Source organism: Electrona antarctica, assembly GCF_951216825.1.
Source record: "Electrona antarctica genome assembly, chromosome: 4".
Taxonomy (NCBI): Eukaryota; Metazoa; Chordata; class Actinopteri; order Myctophiformes; family Myctophidae; genus Electrona; species Electrona antarctica.
Window position 1 is genome coordinate 24,334,451 of NC_136809.1, and position 25,460 is coordinate 24,359,910.

Below are 25,460 nucleotides of genomic sequence, written 5' to 3' on the forward strand. Positions count from 1 at the left end.
GATCGTGTGTGTGTGTGTGTGTGTGTGTGTGTGTGTGTGTGTGTGTGTGTGTGTGTGTGTGTGTGCGTGCGTGCGTGCGTGTGTGTGCGTGTGTGTGTGTGTGTGTGTGTGTGTGCGTGCGTGCGTGCGTGCGTGCGTGCGTGTGCGAGCGTATGTGTTGTGCTTTGTGCGGCCGGGTATGGTATTTACATATATAATTCCACAGTACTGGCATGTGTGTAGTCATCTTCTTTTGTACTAATAAATAAACCAGACTAAAATTGTGAGGGGGCGGGGTGGGGCGAAATGACGCTCACTCCCCTCGCACTCCCTCGTTTCCTGTCCGGTTCAGCGCGTGTTTCCGTGGCTGCAGCAAAAGTATCGCGTCGTCGCTCTGAGAGACGGAGCTTCTTTGACAGGAGGGGGCTCGAATGTCTGAATTTCCACATCCTGAGTGTGTGATTAGCTTTTCATTCATTTCATACACCGAGGATATATATACTTTTTTTTCCCACTGATGACCATTGCTTTTTTTAGGCGAGGGTACCGTGTCCTGGCTTTTTAGTTAGAAAGAAAGCTGCACTTCCATTCCAAGCATTTCTACAAAGTGACATCTGCTTGGCAGATTTTCCCTCGGCACATAGAACCCAGACGCAGGATACTGGCTTGAAGAACATTTCCTATAGTTACCGTTGATGAGTGCGATCCTTTCGACCAGTGTTCTTCTCAAGTTCCTACCCTACTTTAAACTCCTGAAATCCGATTTCACTCCGATGAGACAAGACAACTTCGAGCTTATTATTTTGTAGTCGGCTGTCTTTTTTGTTTAGTGTATTTTCTGGGCTGCGGTCGCGCTGCGCAAGGCTCTCCACATGCATTACCAAATTCAGGGCTTTCAATAAAATACTGCAAGAGGAAACCGTTATTACCACGTTGTCACACAATTCAAGACGCATCAAGGAAAGATGTTACTGAAGGAGTACAGGATATGTATGCCACTGACTGTGGAAGAGGTAAGTTAGATCATTTTAAAATGTTTAATGTATTAACAGGGTAACATTCCACGGTGAACAGATTCAGCTGATGTTGGTGTTAGATGGAAGTTTTAAAAAGGTTCACCCATGCACTCGGCCGGGTCAGCCCTGATGGTTAAGGCTACTATAAAAAATCTAATTTCTCTAATTATCTCTCCCTATCCCTGTCCCAGAGTCACGCATGCACTGGCACGCGCCCAAACTCTCTCTCTCCCTCTCTCTCCCTCTCTCTCTCTCTCTCTCTCACACACACACACACACACACACACATACACACACGGAATGGTTAATTGCTATAGGTGAACTTTCTGGGAAATTTAGATTTTTGGGGGGATAAATCCCCTCCGAACAACAATTTCTAGTTAATTGTTGTTATGGCCGATAACCGATATTACCGTTATGTCGTTATGATCTTATTCTGTATTGAAAAATTATAATTTTGTCCATTCTGAAAAATACATGTAACAGGGTATCTGCACTGCAGGCTTAGGCAAGTCAGATTTAACTTAAATACCTTATATTTAATATTGTGAGCTTGTAGATCTGTTCAAGCTGTTACTTTGGACTTGTTTATCTGTAAAGACAGACCGATTAATTCATCGGTCCGATTAATCATTCGGTCTGAACCGATGCTTATTAATCTAAAAACAACTAGAATCGACCGATAGCGATGTGTTTGCCGATTAATCTCCCATCACTACTGAGAACCAATGGCTTAAATTATACTTAAAGGGCAAACGCATTCTGTGTTCATTATTGATAACTCACACACACACACACACACACACACACACACACACACACACACACACACACACACACACACACACTCACTACTCTATCACTCTCCCTCTTTTTCGTGTTCTATTTTGGGCTCTACACTGTCTAGTGTCTACACTAGTATATAAGTTTTGCCTCTGTGTTTCCTGCCTCCTTTCTCTCTCTCTCTCTCTCTCGCTCTCTCACACACACACACACACACACACACACACACACACACACACACACACACACACACACACTCACTCACTCACTCACTCACTCACTCACTCACTCACTCACTCACTCACTCACACACCATTAAATGTGGCGAGTTCGCATTGATCCGTGCTGCATTGTTGCATGCACATGCAACCAAAATATGCACATCCTTATGCAGGAGCACGACCAGGCCCTCCAGTGTGAATCAGTGAATCAATTTGCATCAGTTTCACACTAATAGTAATATCCCTCTTTTTTGCACACCCATAGATCTGTAGGATGGTCTTACAATCAAGCAATCTGCGCTGTTCGTTTCCTTACTGTTGGTCCTTCTCTCTGAAAATAGAACATGGATATTTTGCTGTCGCATAACAACATGCTTGGCACAAGTGTGATATATTGTAACACCCCTTCTTTCAATTATCACCCATGTTGCCACTACTAAATGTCTTGCTTTTATCACTCTGCAGTGCGTCTCGGTCTCACTGTAATCATTGGGTCGTAGTAAAGTGGTGTGACATTCATGCTTTTTCAATAATTAAATTTGATGGAGACTTGCCTTGCACCAAAAAGCAATAAAAGGAATCATTCCATTATATATCCTATATATTGTATTGATGGAATATGTTCTCCTAAACCAACAATACCCCTTCGTTAAAAACCATAGAAAAGAGAGTGATTAAATTGCTAGTTCAAGAGGCTGCCATTATTTCAGATATCTTATCAGGCTTTTATGACCTTCTAACAGAGAGAGCAGCATGTTTCTTACATCTTACTGCTTGCTCACTATGTTTGCTCAGCAGTCCTCTATGTGCCTTTATGTTCGCCTCAGTGAAAGTTCCTGAAGGACACTGTGTGTGTGTGTGTGTGTGCGTGCGTGTGTGCGTGCGTGCGTGCGTGTGACGTGTGTGTGTGTGTGTGTGTGTGTGTGTGTGTGTGTGTGTGTGTGTGTGTGTGTGTGTTCGTGTGCGTGTGCACGTGTGTGCGCGCGCATATGTGTGTGTGTCTCAAACAGCCTTGAGCCAGTAATTGGCTGTGTTTATCTAGATACTAGCTAGGGCTTAGAAGTGTGAGAACTGAGAACCTCACCACCATGTGAGCAGAACTGAGAACCTCACCACCATGTGAGCAGAACTGAGAACCTCACCACCATGTGAGCAGAACTGAGAACCTCACCACCATGTGAGCAGAACTGAGAACCTCACCACCATGTGAGCAGAGGGGTTCATGAGAACCTCACCACCATGTGAGCAGAGGGGTTCATGAGAACCTCACCACCATGTGAGCAGAGGGGTTCATGAGCAAAACCAGGAGAGCCGACGGTGAAAAGGTTGCCATGCTTTTATCACCTCCACAACTTTCAATTTCCTCCTTGCTGAGAGAAAGGCTGTTTAACGTTCAGTTTGAACCGTCAGCAATGCATGTTAGTTGTTCAGTGCTGCCATGTCTCCACTGTGGTTTTGCAAACATGAGGGCAACATAGGCCTACAGTAGAAGGTGGAGTCGATTTAAAGGCAATAACAAAAAAGGGCATCACAAAACAATTAACTTTTCTGATATTCTACTGTCACATTACATAATGTTAGAAGCATTGTGGTGCCCCTTATCATAACACATGATGTTTTTGGTCTAGGTCTAGGCCACTAGTGTGAGAGACTAGAGTGTCTTAAAATTAATAGAGTCCAAGGAAGCACTCATGCACATCCATAAATGTAACAGTTGCTGGACAGAATTGAAAGAAGAGAAATCTGTACATTGCAATGTACAGTTGCTCCCAGTAATTCACTATAGTTAGGACTAAGGAGTCGTGGACAACATTTCAACCCAACATGGATGGGTCTTCATCAATCATCAGGTCTCATTTATCAATACATACATTTGCACACAAAGTAAGATGCCTGCTTTTACCCCATCTCAAATAAGCCTTCATCCTAATTTATCCGAAGCAAAACAATCTGCATCTATTGTAGATAGATTTGTCACCAGTCTAGTATATGCCTGGTGCTGAATAGGATTAAACACTATAGAAAATGGGGGAATGAGTAAAGGCAGAGAAACGGATGAGTAAATGAATGACAGAATGAGGACATGATCATTTTGTGATGATGCTTTTCCTTCAACTGGGACACCAATTTTCCATTCTTCAAAAAACTCAGGATCAGCATGCCTGTTAAACAGCAGTGCCATTCCCTCCTCCTCGGCGTCTATTGCGACGAGCTTTGAGACCGGGGGATGGGGGGGGGGGGGGGTTTCTCTTATCATGACTGTCCACATTGGGACTGTTGACATGTCGTCCCTCATCTCTGATTACTGGAGTCAGTGTACTTTTTCTGTGTGTCTAAAGGGAAAGGAGGGGGTTGGGGAGGTCGGAATTAGATAAGAAGGGAAGGAGAGAGGACAAAGGGGAGATGGAAGGAGGGAGACAAAAGAATGAGTGTATTAAGGAAGGGATTAATACTGATGGAGAACGAGGATGAGATTGTGGATTGCGTGTCATCAAACATCTGTAACGGTTTCAGCAGACGGCAAGGGCAGAGGGGAAAGGGCAGAGACAGGACAGCAGGAAAGGGGTAGGGTGAAGGGAGTGATGAGGATGAGGGGGAATGCTGGATGTTACCCACACCTGTCACCCACACCTCCATATATGGTCACGCCTCGTGACATCACGTCTCTATATATGGTCACGCCTCGTGACATCACGTGACATCACCAGTGACCATATATGGTCACGCCTCATGACATGTCATCACCTACTAGATCTGCATATATGGAGGCGGCCACTGGTACTGTGTGTGTGTGTGTGTGTGTGTGTGTGTGTGTGTGTGTGTGTGTGTGTGTGTGCGTGTGCGTGTGCGCGTGCGCGCGCGTGTGTGTCTCAAACAGCCTTGAGCCTGTAATTGGCTGTGTTTATCTAGATACTAGCTAGGGCTTAGAAGTGTGAGAACTGAGAAAGTTCGCCTCTGTGAAAGTTCCTGAAGGACACTGTGTGTGTGTGTGTGCGTGCGTGCGTGCGTGCGTGCGTGCGTGCGTGCGTGCGTGCGTGCGTGCGTGCGTGCGTGCGTGCGTGCGTGCGTGCGTGCGTGCGTGCGTGAGTATGACAAATGTGCTTACTCATGTGTGATGTTTGTGTGTGTCACGGGGCAATCGTAGGTCAAAACATTTTCTTTCTGTGAGAAGAGATTAGTCTTTGCTGCTTGGCGATCGCAGCACTTCTGCAGATGTATGACTCCAGAATATAGGAATTGTGTATAATCTGCAATGTTTCAACAAGTTTAACGAACATGTCAGTTCAAGAACTCACAATGAGTAATACCAAACTACCGCAGTGTGTGACGTGTCTTGGCTGTTCATCACTGTTTCGTCATGGTTACCATTGGCCTCTGTTAACATCTCTAACTCTGCCTGTTTCTCTCTATACAGCCTGTCTCTGTGATATTGTCCAAATAATAGGGCTGCATGATAATTGGTATCAGGTACCCCTTACCCCTAAACTCTTATGATGATGATAAACGTCCATCATGGCCATACTATAGTACAGTGGTTCCCAAACCTTTTCATGTCAAGGACCCCCAAATTGATACTAATTAGCCTGCGGACCCCCCATTTGAAAAGATATTCCAGGGACCCCCATAAGAGAAGATTGTTACGGCTCTAGCAGTGATTCACAACACGTTTTATTTCAAGGACCTCCAGTTTGACATGCATTAGTCTACGGACACACATTTAATGGCATTTCTATCTCGGGGATCCCAATTTATATTGTAAAATCAATGTTAATTTAACTCTGAGAGTGTACAAATGGAACCAAATGGATCCTAGCGGGTCCATTTGGTTCCATTTGTACACTCTCAGAGTTACAGACCCATAAGGGTCCATTTGGTTCCAAACTATCATTTAGCTGGCGACCCCCTGGAACTCCCTCAAGGACCCCTGGGGGTCCCCGGACCCCACTTTGGGAACCACTGCTATAGTACACTGTTCCTCCACATTTTGTTATAATTATAATCATTTCAATTCATTTTCAAAAAAACAAAATCTTCATGATTCCCCCCCCCCCCCCCCCCCCCCCCAGAACTTTCATGAAGAAATCAAAGGAAAAATAAATTCCATAAATTAGAAAACAAATATTGAAGAAGTAGTGAAAATAGCCGATCTACAAGCTCACAATGATTGCTATTTTCACTAGTTTGGGTCCCAGGAAGACAATTTCTCTTTTGTGTCACAAGCTAAAAAAGTTGGGAACCACTACTGCTATAGTTGCGAACGCAGTGAACACTAACTATGAGACCTAGCAGAACATGTCTGTCTGTCTGTGTGTGTCTGTCTGTGTGTCACGCTGTAACACCACCCGCCCGCCACCAGAGGGCGCAGCTGTATCACACACAAAAAACACACACGCGCACACGTGCACACACACACACACACACACACACACACACACACACACACACAAACTTACAATAAAAAAAAAAAAAAAACTGAAAGAAAACTAAAAAAAAACACACATACACACACACGCACGCACACATACACACACTAAAAAAATTAACTTAAAAAAACCTTAAAGTACGTAATTTATTCTAATTGTTGTTATTGCAATTTACGAGCTGCGTTCGCTTCCCACGTTTGCGCGTCTTACTTGTATACTATAGTATACTATACTGTATATACATACTATATTAAGCCTGATTTTTACTTGGTTGCGCATCTCACGCCCGAGGATGTCCGATTGACATTCCCATAACGTGTTATGGGCTTGTGGGTCTGCTATTTTTGGTGCGAGACAGAGACACAGGCAACAGAGTATAAATCAGGCGTTAGTCAAACAGTGCTGCCGCTCTATATCAACAGAGACAAAGGTTTAAAGATGGAGTGCCATGATTCTTTTCCACCCTAAAACATGATCATCAGGTCTTATTGTTATATAAGGAGGAAGACGTTTTTCAAAAAAGGGTACAGTATTTGTTAAAATGTCGTTTTTATGTGGGCACGCCCACCAGTTCATTAAGTATGCCTGGTTTGCCTGGTGGGTGGTGATGGGTGGTGATGATGGTGATCCACCTGAACTTAAGCCGCACCCACAGCTGTAGTTGTATGATAAAGGGGGAGGGGTTAGGGGAGGGGCTGATAATGTGAGGTCACTATATTACTGTTTTTTTCATTGGCACGTTTGACTGTCAAGGGTTCAGCCTCCAGGAAGGAACCCTAAATACAAAGGGAAGACTTTATTGCACATAAAAACGACTCCAGGGTGTCTAATGAAGTACTGTCACCTCATAGACACGTGAAAAACTGGAAAAAAATTGTGGCACTCCATCTTTAAGTGTCTATAAAGATTTATTTTGTAAGATATATGATCAGAGCTTCAAAACTAAACATAAAACAACATTTGAACCAAACTGAATATATAACATATATAACATCAAAATATTTTTTGTTTAGTTGAAAAAGTTTCAGTCAAAGAAGAAGCCCAGTTTGTTTGTGAAAAGCATTGGACAGCACAGTGGATAGTGGGCAAAAACAGTTTCTTCTCTTCCTGGAGCAAGTAGGCTACAGTGACCAGTAGTATGGCCGTAAAAGGAGAATTCCGCTCTAGCGTTTATTTTTTAATTATAAAAAAATATTTTAAAAAAAAAATATCGGATGCTGGTGCTTTATGAAGAAAGTAGGCGGGCCTTACACCGGCTGTCGTCTTTGCGGGAGTGACACAACAACAACATTCCATGGACTAACTTTTCACATCATCTAGAACAGATGTAAAATTGGTATGGAACGCTTTGTTTTTTTCTTCCAGTGAGTCAGTGACTAATGGTTACGTGTCTATATCTTAAGGTAAGAAAACGTCTTGTGCGGAATTCGCCTTTAAGTCGAACCAAAAGGCCAAACCTGCAGACTGCAGGGTACCATTTGTCTTTAATATTGAATCTAACTTACAGATTCAGAGCACATTCAACAACTAGCACACCCACTGTTCCTGGAAAGCAAATAAACTTTGGACAGCACAAACCTGTGCGAACAGATGTCCTGACTCCCCCCCCCCCCCTCCCTCTTTGCAAGTGCTTGTAGTGTAGGCTATAATGCTTACTCATGTCTCACAGTCTCTATGGATGACTCTCCCCATTCCCAAGCGCTCAAGGATGATGCTGACATCATCCAACCCCCGCCTGGATGACATGTCCCTGATGTAAATGTAGGCCCAGTAAATGTGCTTTATTTTGCCTGACATTTTACAGTGGAATTGTGGTCATGACTTACACAGTATGTCCCCAAGCGCCCTGCCTCCTGCATGGGAAACGGTTACTTCCAGGAAAATGTATAATAATAACACGAAGGGAAAACATAAAAAGGACCACTTCACCACTTGTCAAACTATCTTCATATAATTGGTCCTCACTAATGATTATGATAAAATAGCACAATTCTTTCCTACTCCGTCTGTGGCTCATAGGAGGGCTGTGGGCAGTTCAGAAACCACCATCGATAGGGAATCCAAGCTAATAGAAACTGCAGGCTTACTATTCCTGAAAAGTTGCAATGCGAAAATGGAAGCCATCGTTCTCACAATAATACAAATTCTAAATATCTTTAAAAAAAATCTTTTAAAAAACATCAGCCTAATGATCATGTTACTGTGGTTTCTGAACTACACACAGCCCTCCTATGAGACACAGACACAGAAAAAACTGGCATTTTATCATGAACATTAGTGAGGAGTGAGGACCAATTATATGAAGATAAGTTGAAAAGTGTTGAAGTGGTCCTTTAAAGGTGAGTTGATTGTAGAATAGGTACATGTCTACTCCATTTAGCTGGACTCAATTCATCCACATTTCAGTGTGACTCACACTATAATGACATTCTGAGAGGGGGAAAAAGACCCATTCCATTAAAACACTAAATTAACTATGCTGTTTTATGGCTGGAGTCATAGCCGATACACAACTTTTTCTATTCCCAGGAATAAGTAATTAAACTGTTGCAGCACTTTTCTGCTACCCTGTACCGACAGTAACTGCAGTTAGGACTACAGCACTGTTTAAAACCACCATTTTCTGTTCCGAGGAATAAGTAATGAAACTGTTGCAACACCTTTCTGCTACCCAGCACCAACAGTAGTTCTGCAGGACCACTGCACTGTTTAAAATCACCTGTGAGGCCATCCCTAGATTCCCTATATACCGGTAGTTTGTTTTTCTTTATGGTACAGAACACTATATGTTTGAAACAGGCTATGCAGCCAAAGGTTCAAACTCTTTTTGTACCACTTCAGCCATCACGCGTGATAACAACACATAACTGCTCAATAAACAATGGAAGCTTCTGAGTATTTCCATTGAACATAGGCTGAGAGCTTTGGAAAGAATGTTGAATGGGACTGGCGGAATCTGATTCTATTCCAACAGATTGACATATTTTATGCCACGTCTCTGGAACCCAGTGGTTGGCTTTCCCAGGTGGTATTTGCCAGCTTTAGTTACGAGTTGGCAGTCTTTGAGTGGATGGCGTCATGGGGGTGGGGATGGGTGTATGAACGGCTGACCTTGCAAATTTGCTTGTTTAAGTGAAATGACGACCGCCGTTCCAATTTTCATTCTCTTCAGTCAACAACAGTTGTGCTGTAGTTAGTTTATTATCATTGTACTGTGCCTTGTAACAAAAACAGTGACACACTGGCACGGTGATCAGTGACCACACATGCACATTCACCACTGGAAATAATTTCACCTACACTGGCATGCACATCCAAATGAAGTTGTCTCCTGCTGGCAGTCTCCATGCTGTTTCAAGTCAGCGGTATTTAGGTTTTGATGACCTGCTGCTGCTGTTGGTCGATCAGCCATTCTCCCGGATTACTTATCCGATATATCCTTTCCAATGAAACCACCACACTCCCCTCCCCCTCCCAATCTAATCAAGTCCAACGTGTAGCCAACCCCTGCACACACCCCTGCGCACACACACACACACACACACACACACACACTCACACACACACACACACACACACACACACACACACACACACACACACACACACACACACACACACACACACACACACACACACACACAAGCACCATGTCCAAATAAATGGACATGGGAGGCAGAGTGAAACACACATAATCACAGGTACAGGTCACATGCTTACCATCTACATCTCAGTGAATCAATAGAACCCACCGCCGTGATCTCACTGGCACCTGCCCCTCTAGACCAGAAATCATACAGGCTGGGCCAGGCTAGTGCTTCCCCCTGAAAACCCTCCACCAGGGAGGATCATGTTTTTGCTTGTCTGTGAGCGGATAATTTCGGACACCACTGTGGACTCGAGAGAGTGTGGTGCCTGCCTGGCGTCGAGTCCAACTGCCGATCTGACCAATAGAGGGTATGCGCATGCATAAAGTGAATGGCAGATCGAGTGGCAAATCGAGTGGCAAAGTGAGTGACAAAGTGAGTGACAAAGTGAGTGACAAAGTGAATTTAATGTTGTTTAAAGTAATTTAATGCAATCAAATAGGACTTTTCTGTTTGGACATATGGGCTGTCATATGGGCTGTCACTCAGTAGGCCTTCCCACATAACGTCCGGGTACGATGATGATGTCACGCGCATACCCTCTATATGCCCATATAGACATATATGGACATGAAGTTGATCCAACCAATATCCTACCCATGCAGTATGGGCATACTGATGATGACATCAGTATCAGACATCATCACCGTATATGGGCATAAAAGGAACAAAGGCAGACAGACAGACTTTCATCGTTCCAGAGTAATTACACAGTGACATAAGCAGATCATAATTAATGATTGTAATGTTTATAATGCAGCAGTTTATAATGCAAGTGTTAACCATACTTTTTTGTTAGATTGCTTTTCTTCTCCAGACTAAACAAGTGACGCCTGTTTTGTTAAATCCATGCTTTAAGGGCACTTTAACAAGATTGTTTGTCATTGTTAAATCCCCACACTCGCCTCCATAACATCACAATTAATTTGGTGTGCAGGGTATTAAAAGCTGAACTAAAGAAAGAAAAAAGACAACACTGTCTGCTATTGAAATGGTGACAGTATTGTTATTTTCAGAGAGGTCTGACAGTATTTAGGAATGTAGGAAAACAGGCCTGCACTGCGGAGCAATAGGTGTTGGTTTAATGATGAGACATACAGTATGTTACCATGATGCTTTGAGGGGGATTTGCAGCCACTGCAATCAAAGTCTGTAACACAATATTAAACCCTTAGCTTAGTAGTTATGTGCCTTCTTTTATCCCCCCCCCCCCCCCCCCCCCCCCCCTGGGAGACTGCATTATCCACTTCACCGGCAAACCACTTCATTGCTTTCGCTCTCCATGATTAGAAAGCTCCTGTACACTCCCATGGTTGGTTTAGAAAATGGCATTTGGCCAGTGAAATGGACCCTGTGTGCACAATTGTTTTTCTTTGGCGTGTCGGGTGAGATGCAAGACCTTCTTTGCCATCTGGCATACATGACTATGTTGTGATTCAATCAAGATACCATTTGCTGCCATTTGCTCTTCCAGAGGAAACCATCATGGCTTTTGATGGACCATTATCCTCGGATGAGGCTCACTCTCATTTCCTAGATGGATCTGTGTGTGTGTGTGTGTGTGTGTGTGTGTGTGTGTGTGTGTGTGTGTGTGTGTGTGTGTGTGTGTGTGTGTGTGTGTGTGTGTGTGTGTTAACCTTGGGGAAGCTAGGTCATAACACTGGTGCAACATGAGACTGTCACGTCTTTCCTAAAAATCACATTTCAATTATCTGTAGAGTGAACCGTTTCGGTTTTCCCCTCCATTACTTTCTCATTCACGTAGAGAAAGAAGCGTGACACACGCACACACACACACACACACACACACACACACACACACACACACACACACACACACACACACACACACACACACACACACACACACACACACACGTCTCTGTGTGTCTGCGTGCATGCATGCGTGCGTGTGTGTACGGTTGTAATGCACGTAACTCGAGAACCGTTTGCCCCTCGACTTCACATTTGACACACACGTCCCCCCATGTAGGGAGTGCAGTGTCCAGTATCAAGTCGGCCGGACCCACGATTCTCCAGAACCACCCCAAAAGGCTCTGGTCAGCTCTGCCAGTGGGCCTAATCCCCTCACCACCTGTGCAATTTCCAGTCTCTGCCTCAGCCAATTGATTGCCATGGCAATCAACCCCACACATGCAAATTGATTACTTAACCACTTAACCACTCCACTCCAAGTAATTTTGCACAGTTCACACACAGGCAGACAGACAAATACATAGATCTCCATGTGGGACACAGACAGATAGTTAAAACGGGTGCTATGACAAGTTGACTGAGGGTATTATTAGGTTTCCAAGTTGCATCGCTCTCAAGTAGGCCGGTGGCCAACGGGGCACGTACAGGTCTAGTGTGAAGAATGAAGAGGGATTTTGACATAACTCACTCCTACATGTGAAATCTTGATGGGACATGTGCCGCAGAGACTGTATAATAACACACCAAACAATATAATACAATTTTTGTAGTATTAGTATTACATTTTTTTTAAATGTAATACTACTGGATATAATAAAAAAAGAAAGAAAAAAAAGAAAGTACAGGCTTCCTGTGGTGCCCTCAGCAGAGAAGACCTCACCACCTTCTGTAGCAATCGGAGGTCCTGGCCTGGGAAGAGCTATTTCCATACCACACAGAGAGATGGCCCCTGTCAGCATGATCGGGGTTATATAGCAGAGTAGAACGATTTCAGAATGTTCTCTGAGACCATGACATTTTCTCGGCTGCCTGTGGTGGTACAGGTGTTGCCTCTTGCCTCTTCGCCACAGTCTCTGTGCATCCTCCTTCACTGCTTCCCTGTTTATCCCTGGAAATCATGGCAGTACGAGGTGAATTAATTAATTAATCCTGGCGGGTAGTGGGTTAAATGTCATGTAAAACATTTGTTTCAATAAAATATTGTTATTATTATCATCATCATCATCATCATCATCATCATCATTATGTGAGTGTGACACTCATACAGATTGTGAGCACATTCTCACGGTGAGCACGGTTCTGTAACTGAATCTCTCACACACTGTACAGTAGGCTAACAGTAACAATTGCTCCCGATGTGCTGGTTGGTACCTTGCATGGCTTCCGCCGCAATCGGTGTATGAATGTGTGTGTGAATGGGTGAATGTAATGCACAATCTATGTAAAGCGCCTTGGATAAAGGCGCTATATAAATGCACCATTTACCATTTACCATTTACCATTTACCAGTAACAAGGTGCTTACAATTGGGGTAACCGATGGGGTAATTTAGAATTAATTGGCACTGTGGTTGCATTGGTTCACTTAGAGGTATTGCCAGATAGTGTCAGAAAGGGTCCATATGTGAGGAATTCCACAGCAATATTGTCGTGGATCCATCTGTGCAGACAATGCACACATAGCAGTTCAAACGGAAACACTCATTCATTCAGCCTCTATGGGATTGTTTGAATTTCATCAACAACAAAAATATTATGAGTATATTCACCCCCTTTTTTGCCACGATTTGAACTTTCCAGTAATGTTATTGCCTCTCTAAGCTGCAGGCTAATGCTGCCCCATGGCAGGACCTGGGAAACACGACGGGAAAATCCCTCACACACTAACCCATTTATTCATTGTGCTACGGTTCAATTTCGTGACAATGTTAGGGTTTCATGAGAGATAGGCCTACCATTAATGGTCACATGCAGAAGGCTACGCAAAAGGGAGTTCATGTAAATTAAGTCATTTTCTGTCATATGAGCCACGGCAGTCAGTTTGTTACCAGCGTCTAGTCCGTCTACGCCATCATTAAACCAAACAGCAGGTAATGTTCTTAGTAGTGTTAACATGGTGAATAAACCTGATTCTGATTCTGTGTGATCAAACTGAGGGTACTAGTAGTGTCTGCAGTACCAGCTCATTTCCCTGGTGACAACCAGTCCTCCCCACACCACCCTGCAGCCAGCATACATTTCTATTATTGTACTCTATCTGCCAAAACTGCATTTCAACACCCCCCCCCCCCCCCCCTCCCCCCTTCTCACATCATATGCATTATTGAACAGTTCTCTATCGGAGGCACAAGAGGGTTTAACACCGTAAGCAAAAATGAATGTGTCCTTTTTCCATGCTGAAAAAGTCAGTGTCATCCTTGACTGCCACAAAGTGCAACGCGGCACATCATAATAACAATGCCCCTGGAATACTCACATCTTAATTCCCAGGACGTCTGGAGACGTCTTGGGTACAAATTGGGTTAAGTAACCAGTGTCTAATACTGCCTGACCTTAAATGGTTGTCTGAAGCAAGGTTTTAGGTCTGTATTGGGTAACCAGACGATCAGAGCTCTCTGCCTGTCGGTATTTCCGGTAAGGGTGATATTTCCGGTGATATTTCCAGTGAATGTAATGTTTCAATGTAAGGGCACGCACCCGTCGCCCTGTGACCCGACTACGGAAAAGCGGTTGAAGATGGACGGACGCAGGCACGCACGCACGCACGCACGCACGCACGCACGCACGCACGCAGGCAGGCAGGCAGGCACGCACGCACGCACACACACACACACACACACACACACACACACACACACACACGCACACACACACACACATCATACATTTCCACATCGGCTGATTTTTTTTTATTGTTTTATCTCTACTGACCAGATTACTTATGGAGGATGTTGATGATTGGTTGTTGGCTCCATGTCACTCCCTATCACACCTGACCTGACACCTTGTCACTCCCTGACTCCCTTGTCACGTCCTGACTCTCTATCACAGACCCTGACTCGCTGTCACTCCCTGGCCGTGTTCGTGAACCCTTCAACGGTCTGGGTGAGCCAGATTATGAAATAGGCAACATCATTGATTGTCATCTGTGCCACCACAGCGAGTAAGGTGACAGTAATGTGACTCCGTCAAGGACATCATGCCTGTGGTAAATTTATGAATGAGTTCTAATCAATGGGCCACAGATGTTGCCTAACAGACACATAATGTTGTTTTGTGAGAAACTCCCTGCCATTTTTCTAGTTATATTTGGTTCCCCTGCTGCATAACACACACATCATGCATCATGTCACCACGTCCTAACAGTGGTAAACACATCAGAATCACCATTATTCACTAAGATATTGAGCCACAGAGGAAGATGCATTTAAAATTCATATGACGCCCGGGAAAGCTGCCATGTGTCTGCTGGTTACAACATGAGGAAGTTGTCAAAAACCAGGCATCCATGAAAACATGTTCCCTATAAGTAGGCCTGTCACAATTATTACATAGTCTCCTAATCGGAATTATTTGAGACAATCGCAATTATTTTTGCATTATAGTCAATAGTTTCCATGTTGAAAAATGTCCCTGATACATGTTTTCAAACATTTTTAAAAAATAGCAGAAATAGCAGATCTACAAGCTTACAACATGTCACTTTGTGATGTCGTGTTAGCTTGTAGATCAACTATGTCCGCTATGTTGAACATTTTTTGGAAAGAAGCAATTATTAAAATGATTAAATGTGTCAGTGGTTTCTTTGTATATTTAAGTTATTTGTCATATCTGCCCTGTGCAATTGAGTACCACAGACGAAAAACAGTCCAAATTTCAGACTGACCCCTCCACGAAAAGGCCTCGTTGTCCTGAACCCTTAGGCCTCATTCACACGTACCAAACACCAATCAAGCAATGTTTGGTCGTTTTTTTGTTTTTTTGGGCCACCACAATGCTTTTCCAATGGGAGTCACATGGTTTGATCAAACATTTGTGTTTGATCGCTGATTAATGATTGCTCCCCCCTCATCAAACAAAAATGTTTGGTCAAACCATGTGACTCCCATTGAAAATGAATTGGAGCAGCAATCAAAAAGCAATCAGGCATCACACACGGACCAAACATTTGTTGTGTAGGTGTGAACTAGGCCTTATCTATCATTTATATATTATGGATCAATAGTGTGGACTTAGACTGTTATTCGTATGTGGTACTCAATTTGTGATTACAAAAGCGTGAAAGCCTAAAAAGGCAAACATAAATACAAATTGTAACGTCCCAATGTTCAATGCCAAAAACACAATTTAACCGGTAACCTCAATTATTTGTGTGACAATTAATCATCAACTTATATTTCTAATCGCCCTACATGTGTCTGCTGATTACAACACAAGGAAGTTGTGAAAAACCATGCAACCATGAAAACCTGTTCCCTATACGGCAAAGCTCCACCTATGGCGTTATGTAGTTGCTTGTTGTGTTGTGTTTACCCAAAATCAATTCTGTTGCAATTCTGACTCAGAACCTACAGTATACTGCTACCTTACTTATTCCATCCAATGTGACCTTCTGTCGTAGATGCTGAGAAAATAAATGAGATGGTCTTGTAAACAGACAATAGTGCTCAAACATACGCGCCTACAGTATAATGCTTCCATTACTTCAGTAAATAACACGTTGATAATGCCACTTCTTGACCGTGAAAATAGCCTGTACTTATTTAGATAATATGCTGTGGTGCACCATGTACTATGTATGCCGTGTCACTGTCAGCACTTTGGCTTTTGTTGTCGCTATATTTGCTTTTATTTGTATCAAACAATTCCTGCAGTGGGTTGTAAAATGGGTTGCAGGTTACAAGCGTCCCTGCTTGCATGCGTCTGCAAGTGCATATATCGCTATTTTTGAGTGGTGTAAACCACTCCTACAACTGGCTTTGTTAGTCTGTCTGTCTGTCTGTCTGTCTGAGCAGAAAAAATTAGCATGGTTGCTACGGTCACCCAGTTCACCCGGGTGTGATTTCATTACGTCAGACATTACGTCAGACCACAGCTGATCAGGCTATATAAGACCTTACACCACTCAGTTCACACAGGTGTGATTCTTTTTACACATACAACCACACAGGAAAAACACAGGTTTTACTGTGCTGTGTTTATCACATGATTCAAGAGTGTACCATGAATTTGGTGCAAAATCTGTAGTGGTAGTGTGGCAAAAACTGTGCTGTAGAAGAAAATGAAAAGTTTAACCATTTAGGCATATAGTTTACTGAGGTTTTGTTTTGGAATACCAGGTAGAGACCGTTCTACCGTTCCGCCTGATTAATGCCCGAGGCAAATGTATTTTGAAGCGAGCATTCTAGTATTCCTTTCCAGTTTCCACCTGATCTCAGCTCTCTCCAGGTTTTCGTAGTCTTCTTTGTAGTGAGGGCAGAGCGTCGGGGGGTGGGGCGGGGTGACTTAGCATGGGGTTCAGCAGATGCTTTCAGTCAGAGAGCTCTCTCTCTCTCTCTCTCTGCAAAATGGAGTTAGAGGACGAGATGGAGAGAGACAGTGAGAAGCCCCAGCAGACACAGGAAATCGAAAAGAATTACGCTATGGGAAGTACGCCTAATAGTGTGTGATATGAGCTTTAAGTCTCCATGGAGGATGAACTAACTCTACAGCAGCCACAGCCAGGGTCATCAACCTTGGGCCCATGAACCTTTCAGTGGTCCACGGACCATTCGCTGGTGGTCCTTAAAGAAAATGGGTTTTATTTATGTGATTATTCACTCCCACTATGTACTGTATCTGTTGAACAACTCCGAGCACAGTCAGATCTCACGCTGCTACGTATCTCCCAAAAGACTTTAACATCCCTTTGAAACTTTGTGTGCCACTCATCAATCCCCCTGACCAGTCTGTCCAGTGCCTCAGCCAGGTCCGCCCCTGGGACTCCTCCATACTTAGCGCGATTTCCGAACAGGCCCGGGGAACCAGGCGCACCGGCCGTCCCCGGGTGCCCACCCTTAACATGGTAAAATTGTATGTCAAATTTTAATGTAAAATTTGGCACAAGCTGTCAAAAACCCAATTTAAAAGGTTGTTTAGTTTCGATGTGCCTTTTAATTGTACTTGTACCACTCCCTCGAAATGACACGTGCACACACACACACGTGCACGCATGCACGTGCACACACGTGCACGCATGCGCGCGCGCACACACACACACACACACACACACACACACACACACACACAGACACATACACACAGACACACACACAGGCCTCGAGGCCTGTGGATCTTTGAAAGCTTTATCAGTTCTGTATGCACACTGCAGGCACACATGCACACACAGTCAATCACAGAAAGACATACACACATACACCATACTAATCAGAGTAGCTATAGATAGCTATAGCTGACATGGTTTATTATCGTCTCTGGTTTCTACGGTAACCACTGCCATCCACCCCTACCATTACTGTGGCGGTGGAGTGGATTATGGTGATAATGGTGTACGATCCTTTAGCTATCTGTCCAATAATGACATGATAGCTAATGCTTTGCGATGCACCGCGTGAGCTTGTAAATCACCTATTTCCGCTATTTTTGGAAAATCTTTCAAAAAACATTCTCGACATGAAAACCATTATGATGATTATGCACAATAATTACGATTATCTCAAATAATTGAGATCTATTTTCCCCTGTTATCTCTGGTAAAGAATTAAACAGTTCCGTCCAATAGTTATGTAGGGATGCAGAGCCAAAACGTATGCATGATGATGAGGTCTGCTGGAGAACATTGCAAACTGGAGATACATCATCATCATCATCATCAATTCTAGACAGCCGAGCTTTAGTATAGTGGGTACGGTGCACCACCTTACACTGAATAAGAGCATGTCTCATGCATATAGAAGAGCCATGAACCTGAATCTTCTCCCAAACCTCTTCCGGTGTAGCCTCACGTTTTATACTGGGGTTTGATGCTGCAGATGATGATCCCAAGGTCCGTCTTTCAATTTGCACTGCACATTTCCACTGAAATTAGACTTTTGTAGAAATGCTACTAGGAATGAATGGGTCAGCTAGCCAGTATCAAAGATGTTAGAATAAGAGAAGATGGTGCATAGGCATATCACCGATTGTTAATGGAAATAGTTTGGGCTGCATTGTTGCCATAAATGTATAAGGATTCCATCATGCACCTTGATGCTTTGCTTACGTGTAGACATGCTTTGCTTCGATCAAGTCATGATCACCAAAATAATTGTACGTATTTGAAAATATGAGGTAAGCCATGCATGATGTTCTATCTGATGAATCCCCCGCTGACATCAATATTGCAAACAAACCTTGGTCAGCTGCATGTTGTTTTTCCCAACACTCGACGGCCACATGACATCTCCCTAAAATATCTCTCTCACTTGAATTAAGGTGACTTGATTGAATAATTGATTGATAAAAAGGGCCTGTCAGATCAAACACACAATGGTGTTGCACACAAACGTCAGTAGCATTACAAAGTTATATACAAGAAATCTTGTTGAGCTGGTCATTTTGAAAGTAGCTCTCATGTCAAAAAAGTGTGGGCACCCCTGCTCTATACTGACCAGCTAGCCAGTAAATACTGTCTAAGCCAAATGTAAAAACCTGAACTCCAACTATGATCCCTTTAAGTGTTTCAGTACTCAGTACTCAAGTCTGTGGCAGTATACATTTGCCTGTTAAATGCAGGGCCAAATTAGCCATTGGGCTGGTGGGGCCGTGGCCCAGGGGCCCTTGGCTGTCAGGGGCCCTTCGGGGAAACTGGACCGGGTGGTAGGCCTACTGGGTTTGAGGCAGAGTCCTGCACGGGTCCAATTTTCAAAACCAGATCCGCACCGCCCGTCAGCAAATGGACCCGTTACCCGCCCCGTCACCCGTTCGTCTCACAGGCACCGATAGCTATCTTTGAGTTTATTTCATCCAACACCGCATGTGGTGGTGGTGGTGGTCAGCGGCGGCGCGTTGCACACGGAACGGAAGACATGTAGTTGACTGAGGCTACTGCTGCTTATTATCACAACATAAAGTTATATCATGATTTCGACCTAAATGGCGTAATATATCAACATGGATAGGATGATAAAAAAAAAGATTTGCCTGATGACCGTCTTGATCCAAGGCTATTTCTGTATCAAAATTACATTAGAACTGTAGTTAAACTTCCAGAGTGACGCATTAGGCCTACATTACCTGGGTTAGCTTACATCTTGTGTTGAATGTTGACATTATAATTGGTGTTTCATCAGCGAGCGTAACGAAAATAGGCTACAGCCTACAGGCTACTAACCTGACTCCGCCAGCTGGTGGCAGCAGTGAGTTCCTCCTCCTGCTCCCATCTGGTCCCTCTCGGGCAGAGACCATGTACACTGAGCCATTTCTGACCAGAGAGATATGCGGCCGTATGCGGCCGCTAGAGGCGGGATCAACGCGATACTGATGACGTATTGAAGCGCTGCCACAGTGCAAATGTAAACACAACCTAACAAGACTACAACTAGAAATTATTATGGAGATATCATCATTTTTGTCCCGCTGCTTCCGGTTTCTGCTTGAGAGAGCCCAGATCCAGGCAGGAGGAGGGAACTTGTGAACTCAATACTGCCGCAATCTGGCGGAGTCAGGTTAACAGGCTAAAGCCTGGTGATAAAAAATAAACACCACGTGAAATGCTACGATAAGGAAGCAAGGATTTGGCCGTGATGTCACTGCTATGCAACAAGGAAGTAGCACATTAAGCACAGCAGCAGAAACAGAACGCCATTATGAAGGAATCGGCAGTGATGTGATCATGTGACATCACTGATGATTCCTTGGGCATGTGACGGACTTAACTTGTCTCTGCTGTTGAGAAGCACCCAGCTCAGCTGCTGTTTATAACATCCAGTGCGGGTACGCTGAAAGGTCACCCACCCGCATTTCGTTGTGTTCCGCCCGTCCCCGTCAAACTCGGGTACCCACGGGGTATCCGTGGGTATCCGACCCGGTGCAGGACTCTGGTTTGAGACCCTGACAAGGGCTCCTGGGGCCCTTCATTGGCCGTTGATTTTGTTAAATTTAGGTCAAGAAGATGATAGAAAAACGAAAAAATTATGTTAGATCAGATGTCAGGTGAGTTTGGAGAGCTCTGACGAACTGTTCTGGTAGAGCACGCAGCTACCTTAAGATGCAACAATCCAAACAGAAGTTAAACCAAGCAGAGACAGCATTTGATGCCATCATGTGATATTTTATGCTCAGGTGTTTGACAATTAAATACTTTTGAAGCTCTGATGTGTAAGCACATTACTTTATATGCAGGTTCTACTTCAGAGAGACACTTAAGACTAAGTATGAGTGGTTACAGCAGCATCTTTTATAATCAGCTCACATTAGACACAGAGCAGGCAGCCAACCGCAGGAGTTTGATTACACTGTTATTATTTCTCCCCTAACCGTCACCAAGAAACATACACCTACACTACAGTGTATCAATCCGTCTTTGTTGCAGTCTTTACCTAGCTCACACACAGATCTCTATGTCTAATTCTCTTTCCCTCTCTCTCTCTCTCTCTCTCTCTCTCTCTCACACACACACACACACACACACACACACACACACACACACACACACACACACACACACACACACACACACACACACACACACACACACACACACACACACACAGTATGTCTTGTCTTGTCTTAGCCTGACAAGAGCTATGAGTCCTCTAGGATGACTGAGAGGGATTATGGTTGTCATGGAGCTATAGCTTATATGTCTGCAGATATACCCACAGAATGTCACAAAGTCGTATGGTGGCTTACACACATTCACAAACAAAAACACATGCATACCCAGGCGGCGGCGGCCATGTGTGCACATGGCCACATGCACACACAGTCTGTCTGTCAGTTTGTCTTGTCTTTCTCACACACACATACACACACGCACGCTCACACAGACAGACACACTTGCAAAATGAATCAACATAACAACCAGGCTGCTGTGACTTTCTATACAGAAAAGGAAATGTGATACTCAGGAAATCTTTACCCTTCATACTTGGCCAGTTGTTATTGTATAAGGAAATATTTATTTGAAGCAATTACGTAATTAAGTGTTTTTTTTATATATTTTTGAGTGGCGCTAGCCACTCAAAAACAGGTTTAATGTTTGTCTTTAGTTCAATGTTTGTTTTGTAAACGCCATTGTAAATGAAGGAAAATAATGATTATGATGTCATAATGTAACTCATATTGTCTATTGTCTATTTATTGTTAATGGCGTTTAATGTTTGTGTTGGCACCGTTTGTTTTACATCACCATTACATCACCTAATCAACACGAGTTAGACTTTAATATATTAGCACCCCTCACTTCACACGGGTATGATTTTTATATTATATGTAGAAGATAAAACATGCAAGGGATGGCGTCTTATTGACACACTCAGCTAGTGTGACAGCTCTATTAAAGACATATACGATGATGATGACGTGCCTCTATCCCCCTGACTGCCTGATCTGAAAAAAATGCCATTTTAACGGGCTCAATTGGGCTAGGGTTAGGGTTAGTGGGGAAAACAGAAGGTTATGAATGTTCCGTGTGCGTGATCAGGTAATCCACAATCAAAGGAATCTTTGTCAATATGGCTCTAAGCGTGGCTGCTGTTAGGGCTGTCACGAATCTCACGATTATGACATTTGACGATTAATTGTCACAAATAATTGTGATTATATACATTTTATATAGTGGAAATAGCGTAGAAGTGCACTGACATAGAAATGCACTTTATAAAGCTCCCCAGGTAGATCATTATCCCACAGTTCTTCTTTATTTATCCATACTATAGACACTATAGAGCATAGCAGTGGACTTGGTTTTCTGGACCCACTGAAAAATCATAGAGATTTACAAAAATATCAATATCAATTATTTGAATCAAGCCAACCAGGATCCTGTTGAGTAATGACCATAAAACCTTTGAGTATATGAACATTTGAAAATGAAAACCGCTAAACAAAGGGTGTTTATTAAATGTAGTATATCATTTAATTCAATATTCAATTGTTTTTCACAGAATCAAAGGTTTTATGGTCATGATTGGATGGCTTGATTCTAGGCTTAGAAGAATAATTGATATAAATATTTTTGTAAATCTCAATGGGAAAAATAAATTGGAGAGCTTTCAGTGGAAAGCCACGCCCACTGCTATGCTCTAATATATATCGTCTGTGTATATTCCTGTTGAACCACCGTCTGACTGAGAGAGCTTGTCTGAGTCAATGAATCATACAGTAATATCACTATTGTGCACTGCAAGGTGATATATAGACTGTGAAGAGGCGACAGAAACCTGTTCAGCATAGCTGCAAAGGATGTCTTTGTCAGCGGTGCATGTAAAGGAGTTAGGGCGCATTTCCACAATGTGTGTGTGTGTGTGTGTGTGTGTGTGTGTGTGTGTGTGTGTGTGTGTGTGTGTGTGTGTGTGTGTGTGTGCGTGCGTGCGTGCGTGCGTGCGTGCGTGCGTGCGTGCGTGCGTGCGTGCGTGCGTGCGTGCGTGCGTGCGTGCGTGCGTGCGTGTGCGTGTGTTGATTTCAAATCCAACTAGAAAAAGTGCCCTTCTGGGCACAGGTCTCCACCAGGAGGATAGGATTGTGTGTGATGTTTGGCTAAATGTTTAGGAGTAATATAAACGTGTGTGTGTGTGTGTGTGTGTGTGTGTGTGTGTGTGTGTGTGTGTGTGTGTGTGTGTGTGTGTGTGTGTGTGTGTGTGTGTGTGTGTGTGTGTGTGTGTGTGTGACGCGACTTGGCCTGTTGTAGCGCCACCATGAGGCTGATTTGAAAACTGTCAAGTGGCATTTCTTCCTCAGCCTAGTAGTGGGAATAGGCATGCACAGTTTCACTGTGCATGCCTGCGTTGCGGAGTTGTGGCGATTTGTACAAAACGGGCTACTCCTGAAAACTTTAGAAGCCAATCGTAGCCAATCAGGATGGATAATTATGCGAAATCAAACAAATCACATGATCACATGACTATGGAGAGCATGTGTACCGATTTGCGTGAAATTTGGTTAAAATCTGAAGGAGTAATATTAGAAAAGGTGTTTTACATATGTCGGCCTCCTGGTGGCGCTATAAAGAGCAGATGTGAAAAATGCCAGGCAAAGGTTTTTACTTGGCCTCTAGGGAGTGTGCATACATGGTTTTACACAGATCGGTGCAGTTATAGGTAAAAACACAAATCGGCCAGTTATAGCGCCACCATGAGGCTGAGTTGAAAATATTCAAGTGGCATTTCTTCCTCGACCTAGTGGGAATGTGCGTGCAAAATTTCACGGAAATCACACCATGTGTTCATGATTTGCAGCATTTTGAAAAATGTGAAAGACCCGTTTCGTTGAATGGCTCTAGAGAGACTGTGTACCAATTTGCGTAATGTTTGGACAAAATCTGTAGGTGTACTGTCAAAACATTTGTTTTGCACAAAGCGGCCTCCTGGTGGCGCTATAACAGGCCAATGTGAAAACTTTGGGGCAGAGGTTCAGCTCTGGCATTCAGGGAGTGTGTGTGCAGAGTATGGCTGCGATCAAGCCAACGGTGCCAGAGATTAGCTGTTCACAGACGGACGGACGGACGGACGGACACACGGACACACGGACACACGGACGGACGGACGGAGTGCAAAACATACTCTCTCCCCATGCCTTCGGCCTGGTGGAGACAATGACATCTGACTATAACCACTAAAGGATGTTTGCTCATTTGAACATTTCCTATGTTTTTTCTATTTCAAACATTAATTTGAAATTCTCCAATTGCGTATCCCGTGAAAGGTTGCCATGTCCTCCATCCATTACAGCTCATCATCACTTTTGCTTTCCTGCTTTTACAGCCCTGGAAAGGTAAACAGAGGGCAGATGTTCCTGCTCTTTAAATAGACTTTAAAGAGGTCTTAACAAGCGTCCTGCTCAGCTCCAATTAAAGTCATGACTGCCCCTCACTCTGGCCTGCCTTGTGTACAGTGTGGAAGCATACTTTAGGTCTCTTCCAGAAGACCTAAGTCTGCATGAAGGAAACTGCTGATAACTGGCATTGTGACAATGACATGCTGCAATTCCACTTCATCTGCATCTGTCAGTTGGAAAATTTGATCAGTGGTGTACAATACAAATTCGTTCAGACAGTGTTGCAGAAAAATACTGACTTTACTGTGATTTAAAACAGTATTGGGGCAATCATTTATGCAAAAGTGTGGCTGCTACTTCAGAATTACCACACTGCTATATGCTGTTGTCTAGAACCGTAATGAGATTGTAGCTGTATAGTGTTGTTGTTGAAAAGCTAAATAGTAATGTCACCTCTGGGTGATATTACCTTTGCTGAAGCCAGCTCTCCTCCATTTTAAGGCCCTGTGTCTTTGTCTGTGTAATGTGAAGTGATGCTTGAGGGGGTGATCAGTGTCATTTGCTATTGTTTGTGCTACTGTACAAGCAGGATGTCAATATAGTGTGACAGATCTCTGTTTGCTGCCTCTCGGGCAATGTGAGAACCAATAAAAAAAGTTGACTACTGGAGAATGATGTCATCACATGGTGGCAGCACGTT

The 25,460-nt window shown here is 43.6% G+C and overlaps 1 protein-coding gene across 1 annotated transcript in view; it reads left to right on the top strand.

Annotated features, from left to right (window-relative positions):
* Positions 1 to 406: 406 nt before the first annotated feature.
* pitpnc1a (phosphatidylinositol transfer protein cytoplasmic 1a) overlaps positions 407 to 25,460 on the top strand; it is a 118,673-nt gene continuing 93,619 nt past the window's right edge. The window contains exon 1 of the mRNA XM_079500128.1: positions 407 to 992. Within this exon, the coding sequence (XP_079356254.1) occupies positions 945 to 992 (48 nt within the window). The 5' untranslated portion in view covers positions 407 to 944. The remainder of the gene's footprint in view (positions 993 to 25,460) is intronic.